Here is a 25792-nt window from a genome sequence, read left to right as displayed (position 1 = left end):
GAAGGACTAGGTATTTGACGCCGGACGGCAGCTACCCAAGTGCCGCGACCAGACTAGCAAAGATATTCCATGATGGATGTCCATGTTCTTTCGATCGTACGTGGGAAAATAGAAAAAGGACGAAAGATTTTCATACAGTCGCGGATAGAGTTCAGACACATCGTAGATCGCGTAGATCCCGTCGTTGGTCGTAGGTGATCAAGGTGATGCACATGCATACCCGCCCTCGAGTCTTTGCCAAACGACCACGACTACCATCATTGGATGGCACCAACCCACGGGAGTCTCAGAAGACACGGCGCAACGCAATGTTTCGAGGGAGCTTTTCTTAGACCAGCTCAAGAGACAGAGAGACAGACTCGGGGTTTGGCCGAGACGCATTGAAAAGACGACGAGGGCACCGTGGCGCGCTGAGGCTAAGTCTTGAGTGGTATGTAATATGGGTCCTCCCGTGCGGACGGGAACATTGACAAGGGCCGACGTAATCAAAGCGACGCAGCGACATAATAGGACCAGGGTGAATCGAAACTAGAGATATGGTTTACAGGGTCTTTTTTTGCTTGCTGGGTCTGTTGTATGCCAACTCTTGCCTGTTGTCTGGTTGTGGGTATGAATGATGTGTGTGTGTGTCAGTAGCCAGCCATGGAGGGGACCCCCCAAACGTGGGCGTGGGCTGGAGGGTTCGACCTCCTCCCCAAGATGGTTTCCCATTACCAAGGGGAGACTTGAGAGCCACTTCGCGGGAAGCTAAGAAGGTGCCAGACTGCTAGAAGCAAAGATAGTGAGGAAATCTGTGGCCAGCGATGAACGAAGCCCTTAGTGGAAAAAAGAGCTATCAAGGAGGGACGGAAGAACATGAAACCAAAAATACATGAAACCGTTTCTTGGCGTCTTTTTGGTGACAGACCATTGGGTATCCCTTGTTGACAGGGTATCGTGAGGCTCAGCGCGAAGAATTATGTGGAGACTTGCTGCGTACGACTTTAGTGGGTCTTACAGCAGCGCGAACCGACCAGACCTCTGTTCGGACTCTGCGTGGATCACGATGGCATTGAGTCTTGATTGCTGGCATTGTTGGGACGTTTGGGCTGGCAAGAAACGACGAACGGGAGGTGGGCAGGTTTTGCGCTGCCGCTCTTTTTGCGATTTGTGCGTTGATAATTGACCGGGCGCAGAGCCGCAGATCTTCATGGGAAGACAAGCAGGCATTTTGAAAATAGCAGCAACAAGGAACGATCCCCAAATCGGCCTCAAAATAATATCCTAGGTTAGGCTGTTGCATCACCAGCCGCTCATAAATGTGATGTTGCGAGATGTTACAAAATATCCCCGAGAGGTCGATTTTCTTCTTCTCTGTTCGGTGTCGCGTCTATGATTCAGGTGTATGGGTGCGATGAAAGAGAAATGAGGATGATGCTCCATCCAGTGTCTTGATCGCATGTGGCCAATGTGCCGCATTTCCATGATAAGAAGAAGAAAAAAGCAACAGGATGAATGACGTGCGCTTATCACACATGCCATGCCATCCCATCTAATGGTCTATTCACGTCACAACAATTTTCCAGATTCGATGACATTTCTCGCACAGTCGGAAGGTGGTGGTAAAGGGGCGGTTTCGCCAAGACGGCGTAACCGTGTCGAATTAAATCAGACGAGAAAAACCGGCCATAGCGTTTTTCTTTTCCTCTCTTCTCTGTGGACATGCTCTGTCCTTGGCTTTTTGGTTTGATTCGATGACCACTTGCAAACGTACAATGGAGCAGACTTTGATCGACCATCTCCCTGGAATACCAAGGAAAATCATTGATACTCAACAGTGCTTGGTATTGCTTAATAACACGAGCAAAAAGACCCGGCGATTTGGATTTCAACGTCATGAGGCTCAAGTAAGGTAAATGGCATTCACACCTCAACTCCCAACCTTATGTTCGGGAGATGTATGGTGTATATTACCTTTGCGTGTCTAGGACTACAGGACCGAGTACATTTTCCAAGGTCGGGTCTTTTATTGGTGCTGTCTCACGACCGCGGGTAGTTTGTCCTGATTTGATCTTTGTCCATAAGCGAACGGCATTCCCAGACTCCCCCCAATTACTTAAGGTTAGGCACCATAATATATTAGTGGGGGTTGATTGCGATGCACTGGAGCTTCTGGGGCTTCTGGAGTCGCCTGGAGCTTTACTGGAACCCCCTCCATTTTTCTCCCACGATTTAGCGGATTTAGGCTAATGCTCCGCTGAGATCCGCCCAATGCCTTTAGGTAGAAGATTTATCGTTCTAGACCACACTTGGGCAATTGCATTGATCTCTTTACATACGACAGCCCCACCAATCTTCTTTCCCGTATGATTTGATGAGAATTAATAACATGATCTTGGCTCTTGTCGCCTGCAAATGAGAAAGAGATTTTCGCAAGAGCACACTGATCATTTATTTCGCCAGTAGGTACATTTCGCATCTTGGCAGAAGAATAACCTTGAACTTTGGTCACTGCTTCTTCGTATATTTTACTTAAAGCCCCGACGATCAAATTAAGAGGAGATTGTGACTAACCCATTGGTGTGGAGTTGTTGCTTCAGACGAAAAACACTGCTTGGATCAGCATGTAGCGGGCGGCACAACGCACAACTCTTAGTACCCAGCAATTGATCAATGCATCTTTGCTGCGTCAAAGTGACGACGACTGAACAAGCGTGAAGCCGGAATTATTATCGAGATTTTCCGGAGTAGCAGGTAGCAAACACCGGGCCATGCAACTAGCGGTTGTACGACGGACTTGTCAATGCAGCCACGCGGTTGCGGTTGACGCCTCCGGGGTTCAAACACCGAAAACAGCAACGCGGAATCCGGCACAGTCAGCAGTCAGCAGTCATGGTATGTCATCTTTCACTGAGTTGCGAGGATGAGCGGAGGCTGCATCGGTGTGCATTGTCGCGTTGCACAGCAGAGAGATGTGACAACCACTCCACGAGCCCCGTGAGATCGACACTGCGGGAAAAAGCAAAGAAGAAAAAAGTCATGCGACGCAGCTATTCTGTGCACCAAGAAACATGGTCTTCTTGAGACGTCGACTAAATTGCAGTCAATGAGGCCTGCAGTGTGGAAAAAGGACTGCCCGCCGCTCATGCCATTACATTTCGGACGCCAAGGCAGCATATGAGAATACCGCCCCCTCGATAATCTTGCCAACATTCTGCGCATCAGATAGCCGGGAATTTGATGTCCTATCCAGAAAGTCAAGACAGTGACAAGGGGGGAAAAGGTTTCTTCTTCGGCCATTTCTGAGCCACCAACTCCACCGAAACCTTGACTGTGTCTGCATTTGTCTCGGGTAACGACAAGTTGATCAATGAGTCAAAGTGGTGAATACAAGCTCATCCAACACGTCCACTGTAGTCGTTCATCTGTACGACTGAGCACAAATGATGAGTCTTGTTTGCGCTCATGTCTTGTCCATTACAGATTGTTTGACGTGGTTCTTATCTATGAAGATCTATCAGCTCCAGTTTTTAGTCCGTGCCACCAAGATGGTGATTGGCGGTAAGGAGTCATGAAGGAGATAAGCTCTAGCGAGGCAAGCAAGGCCAAGCCATTCAGGTAATCAATAAGAAAAGCAAACGCGCCTTGGTTTGTCTTGTTGCCACCCGTCTTTTGCACAAGGTGTCCGTTGGGGCAAGGATAAGGTATTGCCAGACATACATGAATATATTGGCCTAGCCCACAGCTCTCCAGGAGCAGACACCTCTTCTTCTCACGGCGCAACCAGACAACCAGGAACGAACATCAGCGCAACAGAATGAAATTCGGCTGCAACTTCCAGCTACGTCAGCACCCTCAATGGAAAGAAGCCTACATCAACTACAATGGTATCAAGCAAACTGTAAAACAGCATCCCAGTCTGCGCAGTCAACCTGTTTGGGACGGTAAGGCTACCAGACCGACATCCATCCCCGTCATCGAGCTCACTGACGACTACTTTGCAACCCAGGCTTTGAGGCACATCTTTCCAAGGAAATTGGCAAGGTCGATTGCTTCCTCCAAAGCCAGGTTGAACATTTGAATGATTGGGCCGATGCGATCTTGTCGCGGTTCTCCTTGCCCTCCATTTCTCCTGGTCTAGACGTGCTGACGCACGTTGCGACAACCGAGTTACGTGACCTTGGTGAATGCCTATGTGAGGTTTTGAGCTTCATCTCGCAGCTCGAATCATTTGCAAAGCTCAATCAAGATGCTGTTCAGAGATTGTTGGCCAAGTATGCAAAGTTTACTGGCCTGGGCACAGCGGGCAGCCTGGACTTTCCAGCCACCCTCATTGCGAGACCGTGGCACAGCACCGCCGAACGCCTGAGAGGCCTACTAGACTTGTCGCGTTGCGCACAAGCGTCTATTGCAGTTTCTTCCGACACCCAGTCGCTATTGTTGCGGCGAGTAAGCCCAATTGCGCTCGGCTGCACAAGCGATGTAGTCCATCGCTGCATTAGGGACGATGATCCCGCATCGTTGATGGTTGCGCTTGCTTCTCCAGTCTCCTACATGGAGAATCAGGCTATGCTGTATTCGGTTTTGCAAGTTGCGATCAATTACCGGGCCGTCATGTGCATCAGGTCTCTACTGGAAGAGATCACTGCTCCGCTTGAAGACTTGTCCTGTGGCCACCAGGACGCCCTGCACCAACTCGTGATCCAATTCTCACGATCTCAGCCCTCATTGAGTGCAATCGGGACTCTTGTGGAGATTTTCCGCGAACTGTCTCCTTACCAGCACCACATGCTGCTCGTCAAAGATTGGAGGCTTCGCACTCCTCTTCACTATGCCGCAGAGTATGGTTGGTCCAGATTGTGCAAGCAGCTTGTCAGGTTTATGGAGCCCTCGGCAGTCTTGCAGCCGGACAAGTCTGGTTTGACACCGCTTCATTTGGCTGCAGCCCATGGCCATGTATCTGTGATGAAATCACTCCTCTCATTGGAAAGCGTAAGCCTCGCGCTGTCTGAAGAAATGGCTGGTGCATTGCTGCACATCTCCATCCAAGCAAAATCTGCAGACGTAGTGGCATGTCTCTTGACATGTGGCAAAGGTATTAATGTCCAAGATAACCAGGGCCGCACGCCATTGTATGCCGCCGCTGATGGTGGTGATGCTGACATGATTCGCGCACTGCTCGACATTTCAGAAGGTTTGCATATTGACCGCACAGAAGATTCCTACGGACGTTCACCTTTGCTAGTAGCATCTGTGCGTGGTCATCATGAAATAGCTGAGCTTCTTCTTTATGCAGGCGCGGATAAAGAAATTCGAGATCATCGCGGCTGGACAGCTGTAGAACATGCATCGTACCGAGCGCACATGACTATAGTCGAAGCTCTAAAGCCACAGTTCTCACTAGACCTGAGCAGTCCTTTGACACCAAGCATCCAGGAAGCTTCTGCCAACAAATCATTCACGAGACAACGGCCGACACTGGATTACCAGGAATCAACTTCGCAGGGAGACCTTGACCACCTCACTACAGTTTATGTCAATTTAGGCTCATTCGATACCTCGTCTGGCGAGAAAATCCTAGACATGGACCCATTCATTATAGATTCAGCCATGCAGAATGGCACAGGTGGAGTGTTTCTGGAATTGTCAGCGACACAATGTCACGAGCAGCCATATATACTCAGCCTTCCTTTCGTGGGAGATATTACCGAGACGACATGGCGGTTTACCACCACAGACTCTGACAATATGAAGCTGAGATTCAAGCTTTATGAGTATGCAGACGATACTCGAGCAAGCAAGCAAATGCTGGCTGCGGGCATTGTCATGCTGAGCCACCTCAAGGGCTGGTTCCGTCCTGGTCGACAGAGCTTGAAACGCGAAAGCACGGTTGCACTGAACTCTCCCGAGGGCGAATATGCCGGAGCTATTACCTTTACGCACCTTGTCTGTTTTCCATACAAGGTTTCCGGCCGAGAAAGACCTTTACAAAAAATGTGCCAATCGAACCAAACTCAAGTCGTGGGTCATCGAGGCTTGGGATGGAATATGACTGGGCTTGGCCGAATGCAGCTGGGAGAGCATACCATTCAGTCTCTTCAGAGTTCCCTTGACCAGGGAGCCGACCTCATAGAATTTGACGTTCAGATCACACGCGACCATGTCCCTGTCATCTACCACGACTGGCAAGTTTCGGAGACGGGCCTAGACATTCCCATTCACGCAATGACATTCAAACAAGTAAGTCTAGATCAACATGGGCCACAAGAGATCTCAATGAACCTGTAACTGACAGGATCTAGTGGATGGCCATTAGCGAGTCGCAGAGCAATTCTACGCATGACCACCCAGGGGGCCGGTTGCCGTGGGATGAGAGAGCCCGACCGAAGGAACTCCACCGACAGCGCTCGAGGTCCTTGTGTGCGCATCCCGACCATCCCCGCAAAGCCATGGCGGAGCGCATGAAGCATACTGTGGAATATGCCAGGAACCACAACAAGGGAAATATTCGCGGCGAATGCATCCACGACGCCTTTACGACTCTCCGGGAGCTCTTCCAAAAGTTCCCAGACGATGTACATTTCGACATTGAATTGAGTGAGTGAAGCCCGCTACTGCACACAAGACCACTTCTAATGACGTCGATTTAGAGTATCCCATGCTTTGGGAGTGCCCCTACTGGGAAATGGAACCTTACTGGACCGAGATGAACGAATACCTAGACACGACGCTCGATGTCATCTTTGAGCTCGCCGGCAACCGCTCCATCTTCTTCACCTGCTTCAACCCCGAGGTGTGCATCTTGCTCCGCACCAAGCAGAAAATCTATCCCGTGGTGTTTCTCAACGACTCCATGGTCAGCGGGCCGGCCGGCGACCTGCGCGCCATTTCGCTCCAGCACGCCATGCGGTTCGCGCGCCAGTGGGGGATCCAGGGTATCGTCATGGCAGCTGAGCCCTTTGTCGCGGCGCCCAAGCTGATCAAGCATGTGCGCGACCAAGGTCTGGTCTGTGGTTCGTATGGGTCGTTGAATGATATTCCAAGCTTTGCCGAGGTATGTTGGCTATACTTTCTCTTAAATGCTGTGCTGCTCCGTCCCTTGGTTTTGCTGCTTACTGACTCTTGATTATAGAAACAAGCGGCCGAGGGCATAGACATGCTCATTGTGAACAATATTCGCCTCATCTCTAGTACCCTCCGTAGTATGAAGTGAAAGGTTCCGAAGAGTCGGATATTTTCGGCTGCAATTGAAGAGGCTCTGACTGCATGATAGTCCTTATCCATGGGTGACACGGGAAAACAGGATCTGACGGTAATGATGCCGGATCCTTGTACCTGGAGAGAAATTTCAGGGTAGTCTAGGCAAAGCTCAACCTCCGCAATAGCCGGATATTGTCATGGCAAATATCAGCGTCGCATGAACTGCTCCACCATGGCTCCAAGTTTTATGCTCGCTCCAACTCCATATTGTGCAAGATTTCTGGGTCCGTTGCTTAGGTACATTGCAGGAGCGAAATTTGAAATGTATCAGCGGTGATAAGTACATGATGCCAGGCTCAAGTTCGAAGCATGTATGACTTGTGCCGCAGATATGGAGGGCCGTTTTTTCTTTTCTCTTAGAGCCGAAGAAATAAAGCTCTTAAGAATCTCACGATATCTTCCAAGTTCTGCCGCACTGCCACACATGCATAACACGTGACAGCCGGCCTCTTCCCTCATGCCAAATACAGACGCAGATCCATCTTTCTGCGGTCTTCTGTGTTACCTTACCCCTCACTTCCAGTACAAGATGTAAGCAGAGTCAGCTATCACCGGAAGATTGATCATCGTACCGCGAAACTTCATGTCTGTTGGTTTTCTTCATCATCATCTTCGTGAAAAGAGGACCTGATCTGGCGAAGACCATTGCAACGCTCCACCCACTTGTGAAAGAAGTAAAGTTCACCATGGTAAATCCAACGTATGTGTGGTCCACGAGAGATCTTACGCAAACGTCACTAATGCAATCTATGCAGGAAGAAGGCCCCCGGAAAACCAACCGAAGCCGATGGAGCATCGCCACCGTCCTTCGATGCTGATGTGTGGACTTCTTTGGAGGCCAAGATGACCAAGGAGCTCGACGCATATGTTACAAAATCATTCAATCAGCTGAATAATAAGTCAATCAACAACAAAGCGGAACGGGCCATTCACATTGCTTCGAAGGAGGGACATTTACTTCTTCTTGATTCGCTTTTGCGACACGGTGTCAAGACAGATGTGACCAATGTTGACAATCAGACACCATTGCATCTTGCCATTGAGAATGGACAAGAGAAAGTGGCGATCAAGTTGATTGAGAAACGACAAATCTCTCTCTCGATTACGGACAAGAAAGGCAGATCGCCCCTTCATGTTGCCGTTCAGAAAGGACAAGAGAATGTGGCGATTAAGCTGGTCAAGGCATCACCATCCTTGCTGCCCTTGGCAGACATGGAGAACAGTCTGCCGCTACACTACGCCACATTGAAGTACCTTCCAAACGCAGTCAAGGAGATTCTTAACCAATCTGGCGACAAAAACGTGGATCATCGAGACAAGTCTGGTGAGACACCGCTGACGCTGGCTTTGAAATCACTAGCCAAAGATTCGGAGACAGAAGAGAAGACGAAGATGATGATCATCAAACTATTGGTGGGACATGGCGCAGATCTAACACAAAGACTTTATTGGTCTAAGCAAGATTCCCTGCCGGTGCTTCACCATTTGGTGCGCCAGGGCAGGAGAGATGTCCTGCGTGAGGTGAAGACTCCGTGGGAGGTGATTATCAACATGAGATATGAACCGCAAGCCGGCACCCTTGGTTCACGGTCGAGTACGCAACAGATTCCGTTCGGCGCAACGCCACTCTACGTTGCTGCAACAGCTGGCAGCCTCAAATCGGTCAAATTCCTCCTTGAGAAAGGAGCCGACCCGAATATCGGATTGTCAACTGGCTCTTCTAACGAGCCTCCCACACCATTATGGGTTGCGTTGAACAAAAGTCACACTGATGTTGCCAAAGCACTGTTGAAGCATGATGCGAAAATAGACGTCGAATGGCAAGGTTCCCACATGCTCCACTTCGCCATTGAGAAAACTTCAGCACAATGCAGAACTGAAGTTGTGAAACTTTTACTTTCACACAATGCCAACCTTCATCAAAAGGACAGCAGCAAAAGGATACCATTGATATTTGCTGCCGAGAAAGGCTGCATCTCTTCTCTCAACGCACTGTGGGATGCACACGCAAAGCTGGAACTCCCTGAGACTCATGCTATGGATGCTTTGAAGGCGATATGCCGGGAGGGACACCACTGTTGTGTAGCTCTGCTTTATGCAAAGGGGGCTGACATCAATACCCAAGACGAACATGGCTATACACCATTGCACTATGCTGCTAGCTATAACCGTACTGATGTTATCAACGTCTTGTTGTCCATGGGTGCAGATCGTACTGTTAAGGCTCAAACGAGACAAGAACCTTTCGAGGTGGCTGGGACGGCCGAGGCTGTAGCGAGGGCATCTGGGCACGTTGATACGGCTGGGCTGATCAAGAACTGGGGGCAATGAGATTTCTTACTGATAGATGGAACAGTCTTATTCTGATGCGCCGCAGCGTGGCTGTGTTGTGTGCCACCCTTCGGGCGACACAACGGGAAGAGTTACTAAGTCTGTTTTTTCATACATTATTTTCGTAAATGCACACCATCTTTATTTTGACTATTTATTTTGGGTACAGGTCGTACGTATTCAATCTCTTGAAAAATGGAACCGTAATCAAGGCGCTTATATGAGTGTCACGACTTGCCATGTGCTATACAATTGTGGCTGTGCGAGGATCACATCCAAATGGGACACTACTGAGAGTTGAAACTATGTATCGTCCTCACGATATTGATTTAGAGCAAGCGGATATTACGTTGGTAATTCCAGCTTAGTGTCAAAAAAAGCTGATTGTGTGTTTACAATCCAATTGCCGCCTTTGCCTTCACGCTTTCGAGATGGAGCAATGAATGGAGAGTTTCAATGCATTTATAGGATGTTTTGAAATGCTCATCAGATGTATAGAGTCTGCTATAACAAAGATATAAGAAATGAAAATCATATACCATCAAAATGAGGCCACATGTACGCAAAATTACTTCGGTAGTTGGCTAATACCGATACACCGGCGACCCCACTCCGACGGGCAGCCCGTGGTCTAAATTTTCTTGTCCTGCAATGAATGCTATTTTCAGCTCCACCAAACAGTCACTTTACGCCAGCATTCTGACTAAGCGGAAAAGCACTGTCTAAATTCTTCAGCCACTGTTTGCTTTATCCTTGGCCAACTCTGGTGATAGAGTGAGGCATACGAAGATTTGTATGCTCGACTTCAGCCTGTGAGATGGAATCGACGCGCGTCTAAAATTCGGGCCGCTGGTCGAAAACCATGAAGCTCTGATTGAAGATTGAACGGCACCACGACATACCGACCTCAGGGCCAGCTGAGAGCGCGAAATCTAACGATGATTAAAGTATACGTAGAACGAAATGATCTGATTGGCTGCATATGCCGAAAAGACAAGCCCAAAGCGGCGCAAGTGCGGATCATTACCGCTTAATAAGCGGACTTGCTAGTCATGGAACCCCTGATCAACGGATGGTCGTTCATCAGTAGTGCAATTCCAGCACCAATTCGACCGACTCTAGAGATGACCGCATGGCTCAATATCAATCTCAAGACACAAACACGACCGGTGGCTGAGGCTCGCTCACGGAATGAAGCTGCGTTCGCATCCCGCCCTTGGACCCGACGCCGGGTCGAGGTCGAGTATATTTGATCTCGACTTCAGCCGGTAGAGAGCATTCATCTTTATTGACATTCTCATCAATTCCCCTTTCAAATCATAGAACAGCGTCAAACATCTCATCCAAACAGGTTCGAACTGTTTTCATCACAAGCTCCATCAAAGAAACAGCAACATGACCACCGCGTTCAAGGTGATCGTCGTGGGTGCAGGACCAGCTGGTCTCTCGCTCGCCCACGCCCTTAGCTTGGCCAAGATTGATTTCGTCGTGCTGGAGCGGAGAGAGACAGTTTCCATGGACTCTGGGGCCAGTCTGGTGCTCGCCCCGACGACGCTGCGAGTCATGGAGCAATTTGGTCTTCTCGACAAGCTTCTGGCCCTGGGCGGCGAACTCAAATCCAACAAGACTCTCGATGTCAGGGGCAATGAACTTGGACACTCGGAAGCTGTGCAACTGATGAGGAAAAAGTAAGCAAATCCCTAGATTCAAAATCGATGCGCTGGAGCAAGATGTACTTACACGGGTTCTCAATAGCCATGGAACAGCACCCATTGCTTTTCACCGCGCACACCTGATAGACGCCATCCATGATGGTCTTTCCGCAGAAGCAAAATCCAAGATCATCACAGGAAAACGAATCAGTGACATCATTTCCGACGACAATGGCGCCGTGGTGCACTGCGAGGACGGGACCTCGTACGAAGGTGACATTGTCATTGGCGCCGACGGCGTGCACAGCCAAGTCCGCCGCATCATGCGGAAAATGGCCGTCGCAGGAGGCCGGGAGGCGGACTGGGACCCTGAGGTTCCCTACACTAGCGAGTACCGGTGTCTCTGGTGCAGTTTCCCCCACCCGGACAGCGGCTTGGGCTACGATACCCAGGATCGCGACCGCTCCGTCATGTACCTGGGCGGCGTCGAGCGGTCCTGGATCTTTCTCTACGAGCGCCTGCCCCAGAAAACCCGGGAGCGCGCTTCCTACTCGGACCGCGACGTGGACGACATGGCGGCCCGTTTCGCCGAGTACCCCGTGACGGAGAAGCTCAAGGTCAAGGACTGCTACGCCATGAAGATCACGGCGGGCATGTCCAATCTCGAGGAGGGCATCCTCAAGCACTGGTCCTACGGCCGCATCGCGCTCGTGGGCGACGCCTGTCACAAGTTCACACCCAACGCCGGCCTGGGCTTCAACAATGGCATGCAGGACCTGGTGGCCCTGTGCAACGGCATCTACAAGGGTGTCCAAGCGTCGCCCAACGACAGCAAACTGGACATGCCGACTGTGCACTCCATCTTTGCCAGTTATCAGGCCGCGCGCAAGAGCGAGATCCAGGCCCAGTTTGCCCAGTCTACGCACACCACGCGCATGCAGGCCTGGTCGAGTCCTCCTCACTACCTCATGGCTCGCATCATGGGCAAGGACTTTGTCCAGAAAATACTGCTGAATTATGTAGCATCTCGCGCGATAAGCAAGTCTCTGATCCTGGAATATGGACCGAACCCAACAGTCGTCCAGGGCGCAGTTCCCTGGGTGCATCAGATCACACCTGCAGTCTAGATTGTAGCGATAAACTTAATGGATCAGCAGTCGTGCTGAGTTTGGATAACAAGTCGGGAAAGCTTTGCATTAGTATCGGGTCAGAAGAACAGTTCAGAGGGGGGGACCGACGAGGTAGAATTAAATCATGAATTATAACGGCCTAAAGAAACGGAGTAGAATGAGCCCAACTCCACTATAAAAGTAAATAAGCTATACAAGCACCGATGACTCTAAAAGTTCGTTGATTCCGACTGCGTTTCAATACCGTTTGGCCCGTGGGCCGCTGTATGCCTGAGGTTTAATAACGTCTCTTCTAAATAATAACACCTTATATAAAGGTGGAAGTTCTTTTAGAGCACCCCAGTCAGTAATATAGCCTGGGGGAGTTGCGGCCGGGACAATATCAATCAAACCTCGGCCTCCAAAGAGAATTTTACACACTTTATCTTATTTAGAATGCGACCGAGCACTGTGTTTTTCGACTATTTGGCTGTGGTAAATCAAAAGCAAGTCGATGGACAAAATGTGCCAATTCACTATCGCAAACTGCAATAGCCAAGATTTCCTTGCATACTGGGCCATCATCTCTTGCTCTCCTTCTCTTTCTTCAACATCAGGTCCCTCATAGCAGCTCTTGAATTGCGACTGCCACCCAATTTGGGGCCTTTGAGGACGTCTTCACTATCCTTCTTGGCGGTAGCAGCGGGCCTCTTTTTCTGTTGCCTCTCCGCCATTGCCTCCATAAACTCTCTCTTGAACTCTTCGGCAATACGATCATCTGCAGCACCGTCGTCATCCGCACCAGGTGTAGCCGCGGCTGGAGGTGTTGGTGTCTCGTACACATCGACTGTAGGAACATCAGCGCCCCGTTCAAGTCTCCTCCGTCAAGATTGGACTTACGTCTGTTTTCCCTCATGATTTCTTCGACGAGCTGGTCGCGTTTGATATCGTCGCTAGTTCTTCTGTTGCGAGGCCTCCATGGCTTACCATCGCGGCCTAGTCGAATTTTCTTGGGCCTGCCTGTTTGCTCGTCTTCGATGACCTCTCCTTGAAGCTTGCGCCTGGCAAGTTCCGTCAGGGCTTCGTTTCTGCTTCGAACCTCGTCGCCCAGATCAATTTCCTGCAATTTACTCTGAAGAGGTACGTGTTTCGAATTTTCTGATTTCTTGTCCGTCGTGGTGGTCGCAACCTCAGATGATGGGGCTGGCAAAGTGCTGCTGCCATGATCTGACGTAGCAGTTGACTTTCGTTTGGTTATTTCGGATTCTATGAATTCCATCCTTGCTCCATCAGCAGCTGTATAGTAGTGACGTTTTCACAGTAGGGGCGGGGACATACATGTGCTTATTGACCAAATCGCTGGACAGACCCGTCTGCGCAGTGAAGCGTCTGTTGACACCGCCGTTGGACAAATCCATCGCCTTTTGCTCTTCCTCGCGTATCATTAGGCTCAGTTCATCGTCAGCGTTGGCCACTGCCGCCGATGTATCGTCCGCGCCAAACCCGACGCCCTTTAATCGATGTTTTCGTGCATTTCGCTGCCTGATGATCTCTGCGACGGACAGGCCCTCTTCGTCTGTTTTGGGCGTTTCGTCGGTGGGTAGACTCTCTTGTTCCGTCTGTACCGCTGGCTCGTTCGTCTGGGTTGTTGGGGCGTCTTCGACTGGTTTCTGTCTAAATAACTTTCGCTTCTTTCCCCGAAACACGACTGTCGCTTCTGTTGCTGCTGCTGACGCCTCTGCTGGAGTGGTGGCAGGGGCGTCTGGATCCATGGCGGAGCTCTGGCAAGAGTCTCTTCTCAAAAACCAAAGCAATGTGACTTGCTGTAGGGAGGAGCTATGTGGCAGCTGCTGGTTGCAGTGACTCGACGATGTCCAGAGAGAAACCGGGTCAAAGCCGAGTCGTTGGCGCGACATTGATTTCTTTGCCATCAGCGCGGCGTTAACTGGCGTTGCTTCCTAGCACGGACCCACCACTAAAGATTCCCGCGCCGCGCCACACAACCCCAGATTTATAGTTGGGCAGCCCTGTAAACAGCCAGTCTTGCCGTAGCTAACATAAGCTGAACACCCACCACCAAGGCCAGCCCATCCTCCACTACCTACAGGTACAAGCAGCTCAGCCTCTAATAAATCATTCTATTGACAATGTCGCCTCAAAGAGTAAGTCTGGCTTACACAAGATTCAGAATATTAATTGACATAGTATCGAGATCTACTTTCTCGTCCACGGCACCGTCCAAGGTAAAAAGTGTTAAAAGTGCCGCCGATATGGAAATGTCTCGAGAACTGACAAGTGACGTCACAACTAGGTGTCAACTTTCGCTACTTTACGCAGAAGAAGGCCACAGAAGGCGGCGTGACTGGTTGGGTCCGAAACACTGATTCCGGAAAGGTACCAAACTCACCGTTTCTATGGTCAGAGATCAATCCAGCGATATCTGACAAATACTGTGATCCAGGTCGAAGGGGAAGCTCAAGGATCGCCAGATGCTATCAAGCAGTTCCTGAAGCACATTGATCAAGGCCCTTCCCATGCAAAAGTCGTGAAGCTCGACAAGGAAGAACGCGACGTGAAAGATGGCGAGAGCAACTTCGAGGTCCGGTCTTGAAAAGAGTTGCTACCTACCTACCTAGCCAGACGGCCAAGCGTTTATTCTAATGGCCAAGTCGATCACTATACAAGTTTGACCTTGCGATCCGGAAGATGCGGAAATTGAGGATAGGGAGCTCGCTTAAGTCTACTCAAATATACTAATTGTAGCTTATCCGTCAAAGACCGAAAACCTGTCGTCGTTCTACTTAGTCGTCTTGTCCTTGTATCATACACATTGCATTTGCCCCCGTATCTCGGATGTCGGTTCGGAAATCTAGTGAAGCAGCGCCCATGATTGGTCGTCAAGGTCTGTGAGTGTGAGGTACACTGCAACCATGGCTACTGCCAACGAATAAGCATAATGTCCCATATGATGCGGCTAACTTTCCGCTTTTCTACTTTTGATTACAGATCTGGATGCTACGGAGCCATGACGCCCCTGAATTTATTGGGGAGCAGGATGTACACTCCGACGACACGGCCTGGGCCGTCTGGGATAAATTGCGGTTCTCGCCGGAGACGCAGGGCCGCGATCCCTCTTGGTCCGGATTAGCGGCGGCAGATGAACTTCCACCCATCACAAATGGCAATACGACCCTTGAAATGGACATGTGGGGACGGACGTTTGTTCCCCAAATGTTTTCTCCAAGAGAGTAACTGAAGAAAGTTTACAGAGGGAACCAAAATGTGGTGTTCATGATTATGGATTTCGTCGCCTTATATAAAGCCTGCTGGCCGGACCAGCCTGGACGACAGAACAAGACTCCAATGACCAAGTGGTAATCTCTGCAAGATTCAAAAACGTCACAATGGCTCTCTTTGTCCCCGTTGGTCTCGCCCTCTTGGGTCTTGCCAATGCCCAGACGCCAGTCGGTACTGAAGTCCACCCACAACTCACAACCTATCGCTGTACAGTGGCCGGTGGGTGTACCGAAGCCACAAACTATGTTGTGCTCGACTCACTGGCACATTGGGTTCACCAAGTCAATAGCACCGTCGGCTGCGGAGACTGGGGCAATGCTCCCAATGCGACTGCGTGCCCTACCGAAGAGGCCTGCGCGGCCAACTGTATCCAAGAGGCCCAGACTGATTACAGCACCGTCGGCGTGACGACAGACGGCGCGTCGCTGCGCATGCAGATGATTGTGAACAATGCCTCGGTCTCTCCTCGCATCTACCTTCTCGATGAGACGGAGGAAAAGTACGAGATGACCAAGTTTACCGGTGCCGAGTTTTCCTTTGACATTGATGCCACCGCGCTCCCGTGTGGAATGAACAGTGCTCTGTATCTTTCCGAGATGGAGGACGATGGTGGTCTCAGTGAGCTGAACCAAGGAGGTGCCGCTCGTGGTACTGGATATTGCGATGCCCAGTGCTACACTACACCATTCATCAACGGTGTTGTATGTTTCGATCTTTATTTTCTGCTTGCAAGGTCTTCGAGGAATTGCAATGGCTAATACATCACTCAATAGGGCAACCTTGATGGTGCTGGTGCTTGCTGCAACGAAATGGATATCTGGGAGGCCAATGCTCGTGCAACCCAAATCGCACCGCACCCCTGCAACGAGTCCGGTGTCTACCTATGCTCCGGAACCGAATGCGCCTCAGAGGGCGTCTGTGACAAGAACGGCTGCGGCTGGAACACATACCGACTTGACCAAGCCGACTACTACGGCGAAGGGTCCGAATTCGACGTGGACACCACCAAGCCCTTTACCGTGGTGACGCAATTCCCCGTCGATGAGACCACGGGCAAGCTGGCCGCCATTAACCGACTATACGTCCAGGATGGCGTTGTCCTCAAGGCCGAGACGGTTGCCAAGGAAGGCCTACCCGCCGTCGACTCCATCACGGACGAGTACTGCACCGCCAGCGGCGCCAGCGCCTTTGACCGGCTCGGCGCCCTCGAGGCCATGGGCGATGCCATGACCCGCGGCATGGTCATGGCCTTTAGCATCTGGTGGTCGACGGATGGGTCCATGGTCTGGCTCGACGGTGCCTCGCAAGGCGCCGGCCCTTGCACCGACTCTGAAGACCTGCCCGAGAATATCCTTGCCGTGGAGCCCGAGCCCGAGGTCACATTCAGCAACCTGAAGTGGGGTGAGATTGGCAGCACCTTTGCCGCGGCGACCAATGCGACTTCGCGTATTCGCTTTGCTAGGAACCTTACCAAGAGGCACTGGTGAGCGTTGGATAGGCCGGGTTGCTGTCTATGCATCAGTTGAGCATAGCTAATAGACACTTGCATTGTTCTCAATAAACTTCATCATGACGAATTCATGTCCTAAAGGTAGCTCTCGGCTGAAATGCGAGTGTGCTTGAGGATTACAATGTCCTGTTGATGGGCGAGAAGTCACCTCTCTCGTCTCAATATCATGCAAAGTATTACTCGTTACACCAACATCCATAGCAAGGGAGAATATCCTGATTTCGACTTTTCCTGACGAAAGTACCGGACATTTTTGCCCCCCATTGGCTTTCACAGTCTCGCCCCCGACTGCCTTGGCTTTGGCGTCTGATCAGTCTCACGCGAAGATCAATGTACGTGGCGCTGGTTCTCACTCAGCATCATCTCGTCGCCTGTTGAGCGTATTGACAAATGTCATTGGAGATGGATGATAGCACACTGCTTCTATGTCAGCGGGCAATCATTGTTACGCGATGGCTGGAAAATGCTCGAGTTCCAATGTTTTGGATGGCGTCAGGTCAAAAGAAATACATGCCGCTCTTCATGAGCCGAAGTGTTTTTGGATTTGTCATGTGCTATCCAGTTCTGAAGAGTGTAGAAATGTGACATGAGCTGAACGGTGAAAATATTGCCCAACATCCCGCGCTGAGTATGACACAAGCCCATTGCATGGAACTCTGGCTTCAAGCACATCGCGTTTTCTTTCCCGACAAGAGTCGCTTCATTTAACTATATCTTATGTCCGGTGATTTTGACTATCGGAACAGATAATACCAGAACATGCAACGCCGGAGATGAGCACGCACCGATCCTCCCTAGTCCAGCAAGAGAAGGGCAAAGAACATGTAAGTCCAGGTATTCACTGAATGCGCCGTCGCGTTTTTGTGGTACCTTGGAATGATCTAGAAGAATCACTGGTATTCTTGATGCTACCTTAGTCTTTATGCACCCATTGAAATAAATTTGCTGGATGCAAAACAAATTTGCCTGCTGTACATGATGTTGCAAATGCGCAATGCAGACATGAAAATGCTGACGTACAGGCGGGTGCGGGGTCCCAGGTGCAGTGACTAGCCCACTGTAGGGAAAGCCTATAGCGTATGGCTGTTCGCCATGGCATGCTGCAAGACCGACAAAGATGCTAGAATCGTCTTTGCAAACCTCGAGACTCACGATAATTGTCAATCAAAACGTGGGGGGCTCCTTAGTAATCGATTTCATGGCCAAAAATGTGCCATCGCAGTCAAGTTGGACTGCTATGAATGATGTGGTGATGACAAAGTGGAGCGAGTGTGCGCTGTATGTAAGCGGGCGCTTCTTTTGCGTCATCGTAAAACGTTGAATGGGTAAATGATTACCCTCGTGTTAGCTCTCGTATATACGAGGGAAACAACGACCGTTTGCGACTTGTCTACTATATATCCTCGCTGTGATCCTATCCAGACTCTGCTTTTTTCGCATCAACAAATAAAATACAAAATCATATTCAAGACAAAACGAGATCATTGAAATCGCAAACCTTGAAAATGGCAGTCAAGATCTTCATGTGAGTTCTCATATTCCCCACACATAAGTTGAGCGACGAGACTAAGTCGCCCACAGCACCGGCGTCACGGGCTACATTGGCGGAGACATTCTGTACGCCCTCAACCAGGCGCATCCGGACTGGGAATACTCGGCCCTGATTCGCTCCGAGGAAAAGGCAAAGCAGGTGCAGGCGAAATATCCCAAAGTCAAGCCGGTAATTGGAGGCCTTGATGATTCCGACATCATCAAGAAGGCAGCTTCTCAAGCAGACATTGTTATCCGTGAGTTGGCCCCCTTGGATTTTGGTTAATCCTACATATTTGAGTTGTTGGCGGCTTACTGACCACTTCATATCAGACACCGCAGATGCCTCGGACCACGAGGGTGCTGCCCGCGCAATCGCCGCCGGACTAGCAGAGGGCCACTCGGCATCCAAGCCGGGCTTCTGGCTGCACACGAGCGGCACGGGCATCCTGACGTTTGCCGACCAGCTGTCTGGCCGTCTCGGCGAGCCGGACGACAAGGTCTTCAACGACTGGGCCGGCGTCGAGGAGCTCACCAACCTGCCCGACGAGGCCTTCCACCGCGACATTGACAAGATCGTGCTCGAGGCGAGCTCGCCCTCGGTGCGCACCGCCGTCGTCTGCCCGCCCACCATTTACGGCGAGGGCCGCGGACCCGTCTCCGGTCGCAGTCGCCAGGCCTACACGCTGGCCAAGATGATCCTGACCCGGGGCGTCACGCCCATCATTGGCGGGGGCAAGGCCCGCTGGAACAGCGTCCACGTGCACGACCTTTCAGACGCGTACGTGCTGCTCGCCGAGGCCGCCGCCGCCGGCAACCTGTCCGACGAGCTTTGGAATGCCCGTGGCTATTTCCTAGCCGAGAATGGCGAGTTCATCTGGGGCGACTACTCGCGGCTCATGGCCAAAAAGGCGTACGAGCTTGGCTTTCTGAAGGAGGTGCCCCAGGAGCAGCCGCTCAGCAAGGACGAGGCGGTCGAGTTTGGAGGGTTCGAGGCCGTCAGCTGGGGTCTCAACTCGCGTGGCAAGGCCGAGAGGCTCTCCAAGACGTTGGGCTGGAAGCCGCACCGTCCGAGCATTGAGGAGGAGATCCCAACGATTCTGAAGAGCGAGAAGGCTTTGTTGGAAAAGAACTAGTGGTTTATACTGAATGAATAAATGAGTCTTTCCGATGGTCCTTTCAAGACGCAAATTGATAAGATTACCATTGAGCAGCAGTGTATAAAGGCATCGTGACCATCTTAACTCGCCAAACGAGTTGAGCGCCAGATATTTCAAGCCCGACACCATGTCACGCGTTCCAATTTTTCCGCATTGTATCAATAAACCACGATGTCGACCATCCAGTCTTATCCTCAATATTTTTCAACAAGCTAGATACTGCCGCTTGGTCCTGCAGCGTGGAGAACACCTGTCCGGCCACGAATAGCGGTTGAATAGCATGGACCAGAACAGACTCTGAGCGCTCCTGACCCACGATACCGCATACGTCTCGGGCGTGTCGATTGGTGCGCTGCATGTCCTGCTGATAGTGGCGCAACCGTGCCGAGACCGAGGACCGAATTGCCGTCGACTCCATTGGACGATTTGCGTAGAGCAGTATGCTGGCCATGTGAAAGGACAGCATTGTGGCAGCGCAAATCGGAGTCTCGTAGTAAATCTTGGGAAAACCATGCTGTCGCTCATGTGCCGAATCTGGCAACGAGTCCTCCATAGTATCAGCCGTAGTATGAGATGTAGAAGAACAAGATTGTGGAAGGTTTCCATGCCATTTTTCGAGCTCAGTCCTAATGTTGTGCCAATGTTGTGACAGTATATCTTGTGCAACCGCCAACGTAACGCGCTGGCCCTCGGGCAAGGCATAGTCTCGTGGATAGACCGCGTCTCCAGCCGTGACGAAATTGATTACTTTGCTGAGGATGCAAATCAAGTCTTTGGCAATGGCCTCTTCTGGCACGACATCATCTGCCGGACTCTGTGGGGCGAGAGAGTCGAGACACATTGCAAGTGGTGCTTGGCTATTGTCTGAAGCTAGTCCTGCATTTTGCCAAAGTTGAAGATCCTCAATCTTCATGCGAGTCTGCGTCTCGCTGATACCTATCACCGCATCTCATCAGCTGGAGGCAATAAAAATAGAACATGGCCCAGGCGAAACTCACAGGCACAGAGGATATCCTGCCTTGCAAGACTCCAGAAAATTGATGGCTGGATGGTCATTCGCGGAGCAACACACTGCGACTATCAGTGAGGGCAAATTGCCATTTTTGGTAATTTTGGCCCCCAAAATGGATATCTCAGGAGGGAAACCCTCTCCCGGAGGAGGGCCGATAAGGGCCGTAAGGGCATTCTGGAGGGCAACCTGGAGGGACCCCCTGATTCTGGAGGGTGTTTTAAAGGCGTCGAAAGGGATGGTCTCTTTAAGCGCTATAAAAACGGGTATTTAGTACTATTATATAGCGTTAAAAAGGGTATTTAGAATTAATACGAATAAATATAGCTTTAAATTTATTTATTTATATAATTATAATATTTATTAAATATAATAGATTAAAAATTAAAATTTAAGCCTAATTTATTTAAGCGATTTATTTTTATTTTGCGGCGTTATTTTTTTTTTAATTATAGCGGGCTAAAGGCGTATTAATTAATTATAGTAATCGGTACCCGCCGTAAAATAGAATTAAGCGCATAATATAAAATTTTTTAAATATAGCGTAATCGTATTTTATAAATCGCACCTTAAAATTTAATAAAATGCGAAAATAGCTATAAAAAAATAATAAATAAATAATATTATTTATTAAATAAATAATTTAATATTTAACTATTATTATCGTTATTATAACGTTAATAGGCTAAATTAGCGTTTACCGCGATTATTACCTAAATATTAATTAAAACAAACCTTTTTTTTAACGTATAATTAGGCCTAGCCAGCTAGATTATGCGTTTTTAAAAAAGCTTTTTTTACTTAGTTAATATTATATTTAAAATATATTATTATATATTTAGGCATATTTTTATTTATTATTACTAAAAAGCCTAGCTAACTTATTAATATATAAAATAAAATATAAAATTAAATTAATTTAAATTAATTATTGCCGATAATTACCCGGGCCGCGAATTAGGCCCGGGAAATAAATTAAAATTAATTTTATAATATTATAATTATAAACCTATATAAAAAGCCAATATAAGCAGGCCATTTATATAAAATATATAATTATAAACCCCGTTTATATTAATATATTTTCGAATACTAAAAGTATATAATTAAGCGCTTTTATTCGACGCCTAAAAAATAAATACTAAATATTTAATTAACGTCGCCTAAAAAATAAAATAACGATACCGACCTTTAGGTAAAAAAAATTAAAGATTATTATAAAAAAACCCGCGATATTTATTTATAATAAAATAATTTAAATTTTTTTATTAATTTTTTACTATAATTTCCTTTAATTTTAGCGATATACCGATACTTAATATTTAAATTATAGCAGCTAATTATAGCCTTTTTTAATGTAGCGAAGGGACTAAATCTAGATAACTTTTTAGTAAATTGCAACCCGCTATTCGTTCCTTTTAATTAACCTCTTTTTAGGAATACCGCAAAAGCCTCGAATTCGTAGCAAAGTTAAAAAAAAAAAGGCAGGAGAGTAAAGCTGCCGCCGCTTAACGGATAAATAAATTATACCGTTTAAAATTTAAAAGGAAAACCGCTAAAATTATAAAAAGCTAAAAAAAAAAAATCGGAAAAAAAACGCGCAGCCGCTAATAAAAGCGAGCTAAAAAGTAAATCGGCGATTTACGAATAAAAACGATTTTTAATTAGAACCCGCAAAAAAAAAGGCTAAAAAAAGCAAAACTATTACCGGATTTAAGGACTCTAAAAACGCCGCCGATTTTTCGTTTATAATTAAGCCTTAAAATAAGCTATATACGCTTTTTTATTAAATTAAGGAATAGCTGCAAAATCCGGATATGCCGCTATATTAAAAAAATATTATCGAGCTTAAAAAGCTTTTTAAAAAAACCGAACGGAAAATATATATTATTTATAAAAAAATCGCGTCCGCGGCCGAAAAGCTACGGCAAATTAAGGCTAACGCTATAAAAATCGAAAAAGTATTAACGACCTATTAAAACCTCCGCAAATAATAATACGCAAATTTGCTCCGCTATTTTCCCGCTAGACTATTATATAAAAAGCTAAAAAAATAAATATTAGCCGCTGCGCGGTATATATTATATTATATACGAAAAATAAAAATAAGCTTAATTATTACGTAATTAGTTTTTTATTAAAAATTAATTTAAATAGCTAAAATAAATTAATTTAGATAAATTTAGCTAATCCGAGCTTAATAAAAAATAAAAGCAGTAATATTAGCAAGGACTTATAAATAACCTTCCGGATCGACCTGCGATTATATATATAAAGCAAATAGATTATATGCTTATATAGATTTTAGGTTTATTTTCCTTTTATTATATATATAAATATATATTTTTTTAATATAAATTACTATTCGGCTATTTCTAAGGCCCTAAAATCCGGCCCGGGAAATCCGATTATTCCGTTCTTATTTTACCTAATAAATCTTAACGCTAAAATTAATATTTTTTATTATATTTATTTTAATAGCTATATATAATTTTTTATTTAAAAAAAATAAAGGAAGCTTTACGCTTTAAATAATAAATATAGCTTAATATTACCTAAATATTATATAAACTAAAATTTACCTCCCGTTTATATATATAGCTTAATTAAATTAAAATTTTTTTTTATTATCGCTATAATTTAAAAGAGTTTCGCTTTTTATTTTATTTTCCGCTTTAAAACTATATACCGATCGGATAATTTCTAATTATACGTTTCCGGACCTTAGTAGTAATATATTTCGGTCCGCCTTGGTTCGTGGTTTTTTTATATACCTATCCCTCCGTTATATTATATTATAAATTATATTTTCGTCCTATACCTTTTTTAATTATAACTAAAAACCTTTTCGAACGCTAATTATTATATATTTTTTTTCGTCTTATTTTAATAGAGGCTTTTAGGATTGTATTATATTTTATAGCCGCTTTTTATTTTAAATATTTTTCGGTTTTATTTATTATTAGCTAACGGCTTTTAAATAATATTTTTTAGCGTTTTTAACCTAAATAATTTACCGTTTATTCGTTATTTTTTAAAATAGCTTATTTTAACGGGCCTAACCTAATAGAAATTTCCGATAAAGCTAAAATCGGCTATTTTATAATTATTATTAATATTATTATATTAGCTAGCTAAAACGGGATTTTAAAAATATATATACCGGTCGATTTAATATTAGCTAAAAAGTATTTTTATACCGAGCTAAAATTATTCCGGCTATATATCGTTTATAACCCGGCCGATATTATAATATTAAACCTTATAATTCGCCGATTTTAATTTTATTAATAAATACCCGAAATTAAAGCGCTACGGTTTTACGTTTAAGATTATTATAAAAAGTTTTATAATTATTATTTTAATAAATTTTAGCTTATTAAAAAAAATATTATTATGCTTCGCTTTATTTTATTATTTTTATTAAATACGGAAAAATAATATTTTATATACCTAAAAAATAATCCCGTTAAAAGCAAAATTTTTATGCTTTTTTATTAATATAAATTTTTAAAGCGTTACGTTTAAAAATAGCTTCGGGATTTTAAAAATTACCCGTTATACCGGCATAATATTTTATTGCTTTATTACGGATTTAATATCCCGTTTACGTACCGCACGGTTAATAATATAGCATATATTAGCGATACCGTAAAATATATAATAAAAAAATAACTGCTTTTAGCGGCGGCGCAGCGTATTATACGCGAGGTCTGCTTTATATATAATAAATTCCGTAAAGCAAAAAATATTTATAATAAATATAAAAAACGAATAAATATACTAAAATAAGGTTTTATGCTATTATAGCTATTAACCGATTTATTAATTTTTTTTAAAAAAGCTAAAAAACGATTAAAATTAATTATCGTAAAATTAATAAGCGCGGTAAAAATTATATAAAAAGCAAAAGTAAACGTAAAGCGATTTGCTAAATTTTACGAATTATACTAATAATAAGACTAATTAGCCTGCGATAAGCTCGCTAAGTATTACGGATATAAATAATATTTATACGAAAAATAATTAATATAGCGTAATTTATTAAATATTTTTAATATTTTAGCTTAATATATTTTAAAGGTTTAGGTTATTGTTATCGTTATCGTTATCGTTATCGCCGGCCTTTATTATATTAGAAAATAGCACCGGGATATTATTATTATAATTATTGCCGTTATAATCCTTTTTTTTTTTTTTTTTTTTTATTATTTACGATTATTATTTTTCGGTTGTCCTCCGCTTTTTTTATTATAATTAATAGCCGTAAATTTTATTACGCTTTTTATAAAAAATTATCCCATTATACGGCCGTTATAATACGCAATTATTTTAGCCGTTCCGTATTTATCGGACGGATAAATACGGAAGCTTTTTAATTTAAAAAGGATTTTGCCTCGTAAGCCTGCGGCTTTAAATTTTTATCGCTATTATTTTTAGGTATTATTTTTTTTATTAGCTAAATCGCCCGGTTTATTTTTATTTACGATATATATTATTAGAATATTTTACCCGGTTACCGTTATAAGTATAATCGGCGTATTTTTTTTTATTTATATAAACGTTTTATAGGTTTTTTTTTTAGCGTAGCGAAAATATTTTTATTCCGAAAAAGTAATAAAAATTTATAATAGCGCTATTTTTAGGTTTTTATTATTAAACGGAACCGAACGGAGGAGGTTAAAATCTTTTTTATAGCTAATATAGTTTTTTTTATATTTTAGCGGTTTTTAAACCGGCTTATTTAGCAATTAAATTAATAATATCGCCGTCGGTAATTTATTTAAAATAAAATATTTATTTCGGATAAATTTATATTAATACTATACGGCTTTTTACGTAATATAATATTTTATATATTATTAGCTATATATATTTTTTATATACCGTTATATTTATTTTATAATATATTTTAGGTAGGCTCGTTGTTTTTTTCGTTTTTTTTTTATTTTTGC

General features: G+C 45.8%; 8 protein-coding genes across 8 annotated transcripts; 6 read left to right on the top strand and 2 right to left on the bottom strand.

Moving 5' to 3' along the window:
• Positions 1–3796: 3796 nt before the first annotated feature.
• On the top strand, positions 3797–7192 carry PFICI_00008 (uncharacterized protein; the record flags this gene model as incomplete). The annotated part of the gene is made up of 5 exons (XM_007828589.1): positions 3797–3923; positions 3989–6219; positions 6282–6576; positions 6630–7033; positions 7112–7192. The coding sequence occupies 5 exons, from the start codon at positions 3797–3799 to the stop codon at positions 7190–7192; spliced, it is 3138 nt and encodes a 1045-aa protein (XP_007826780.1).
• A 733-nt stretch (positions 7193–7925) lies between these two features.
• Positions 7926–9570, top strand: PFICI_00007 (uncharacterized protein; the record flags this gene model as incomplete). Its single annotated transcript, XM_007828588.1, has 2 exons — positions 7926–7939; positions 7995–9570. 2 exons carry the CDS (start codon positions 7926–7928, stop codon positions 9568–9570), a joined length of 1590 nt encoding a protein of 529 aa, XP_007826779.1.
• A 1395-nt stretch (positions 9571–10965) lies between these two features.
• PFICI_00006 (uncharacterized protein) lies at positions 10966–12349 on the top strand (the record flags this gene model as incomplete). Its single annotated transcript, XM_007828587.1, has 2 exons — positions 10966–11258; positions 11326–12349. The coding sequence occupies 2 exons, from the start codon at positions 10966–10968 to the stop codon at positions 12347–12349; spliced, it is 1317 nt and encodes a 438-aa protein (XP_007826778.1).
• Positions 12350–12912: 563 nt separating this feature from the next.
• PFICI_00005 (uncharacterized protein) lies at positions 12913–14103 on the bottom strand (the record flags this gene model as incomplete). Its single annotated transcript, XM_007828586.1, has 3 exons — positions 12913–13178; positions 13232–13611; positions 13670–14103. The coding sequence occupies 3 exons, from the start codon at positions 14101–14103 to the stop codon at positions 12913–12915; spliced, it is 1080 nt and encodes a 359-aa protein (XP_007826777.1).
• Positions 14104–14478: 375 nt separating this feature from the next.
• On the top strand, positions 14479–14942 carry PFICI_00004 (uncharacterized protein; the record flags this gene model as incomplete). The annotated part of the gene is made up of 4 exons (XM_007828585.1): positions 14479–14493; positions 14544–14574; positions 14643–14725; positions 14793–14942. The coding sequence occupies 4 exons, from the start codon at positions 14479–14481 to the stop codon at positions 14940–14942; spliced, it is 279 nt and encodes a 92-aa protein (XP_007826776.1).
• Positions 14943–15735: 793 nt separating this feature from the next.
• On the top strand, positions 15736–17115 carry PFICI_00003 (Endoglucanase EG-1; the record flags this gene model as incomplete). The annotated part of the gene is made up of 2 exons (XM_007828584.1): positions 15736–16329; positions 16402–17115. The coding sequence occupies 2 exons, from the start codon at positions 15736–15738 to the stop codon at positions 17113–17115; spliced, it is 1308 nt and encodes a 435-aa protein (XP_007826775.1).
• A 1528-nt stretch (positions 17116–18643) lies between these two features.
• Positions 18644–19804, top strand: PFICI_00002 (uncharacterized protein; the record flags this gene model as incomplete). The annotated part of the gene is made up of 3 exons (XM_007828583.1): positions 18644–18663; positions 18720–18925; positions 19002–19804. 3 exons carry the CDS (start codon positions 18644–18646, stop codon positions 19802–19804), a joined length of 1029 nt encoding a protein of 342 aa, XP_007826774.1.
• Positions 19805–19958: 154 nt separating this feature from the next.
• PFICI_00001 (uncharacterized protein) lies at positions 19959–20741 on the bottom strand (the record flags this gene model as incomplete). The annotated part of the gene is made up of 1 exon (XM_007828582.1): positions 19959–20741. One exon carries the CDS (start codon positions 20739–20741, stop codon positions 19959–19961), a length of 783 nt encoding a protein of 260 aa, XP_007826773.1.
• Positions 20742–25792: the final 5051 nt, after the last annotated feature.

The sequence above is a fragment of the Pestalotiopsis fici genome, assembly GCF_000516985.1.
Source record: "Pestalotiopsis fici W106-1 unplaced genomic scaffold PFICI_Scf_1, whole genome shotgun sequence".
Classification (NCBI taxonomy): Eukaryota; Fungi; Ascomycota; class Sordariomycetes; order Amphisphaeriales; family Sporocadaceae; genus Pestalotiopsis; species Pestalotiopsis fici.
The sequence above is the reverse complement of the archived record's forward strand: the minus strand, read 5'-3'. Positions and strand labels throughout refer to the sequence as shown.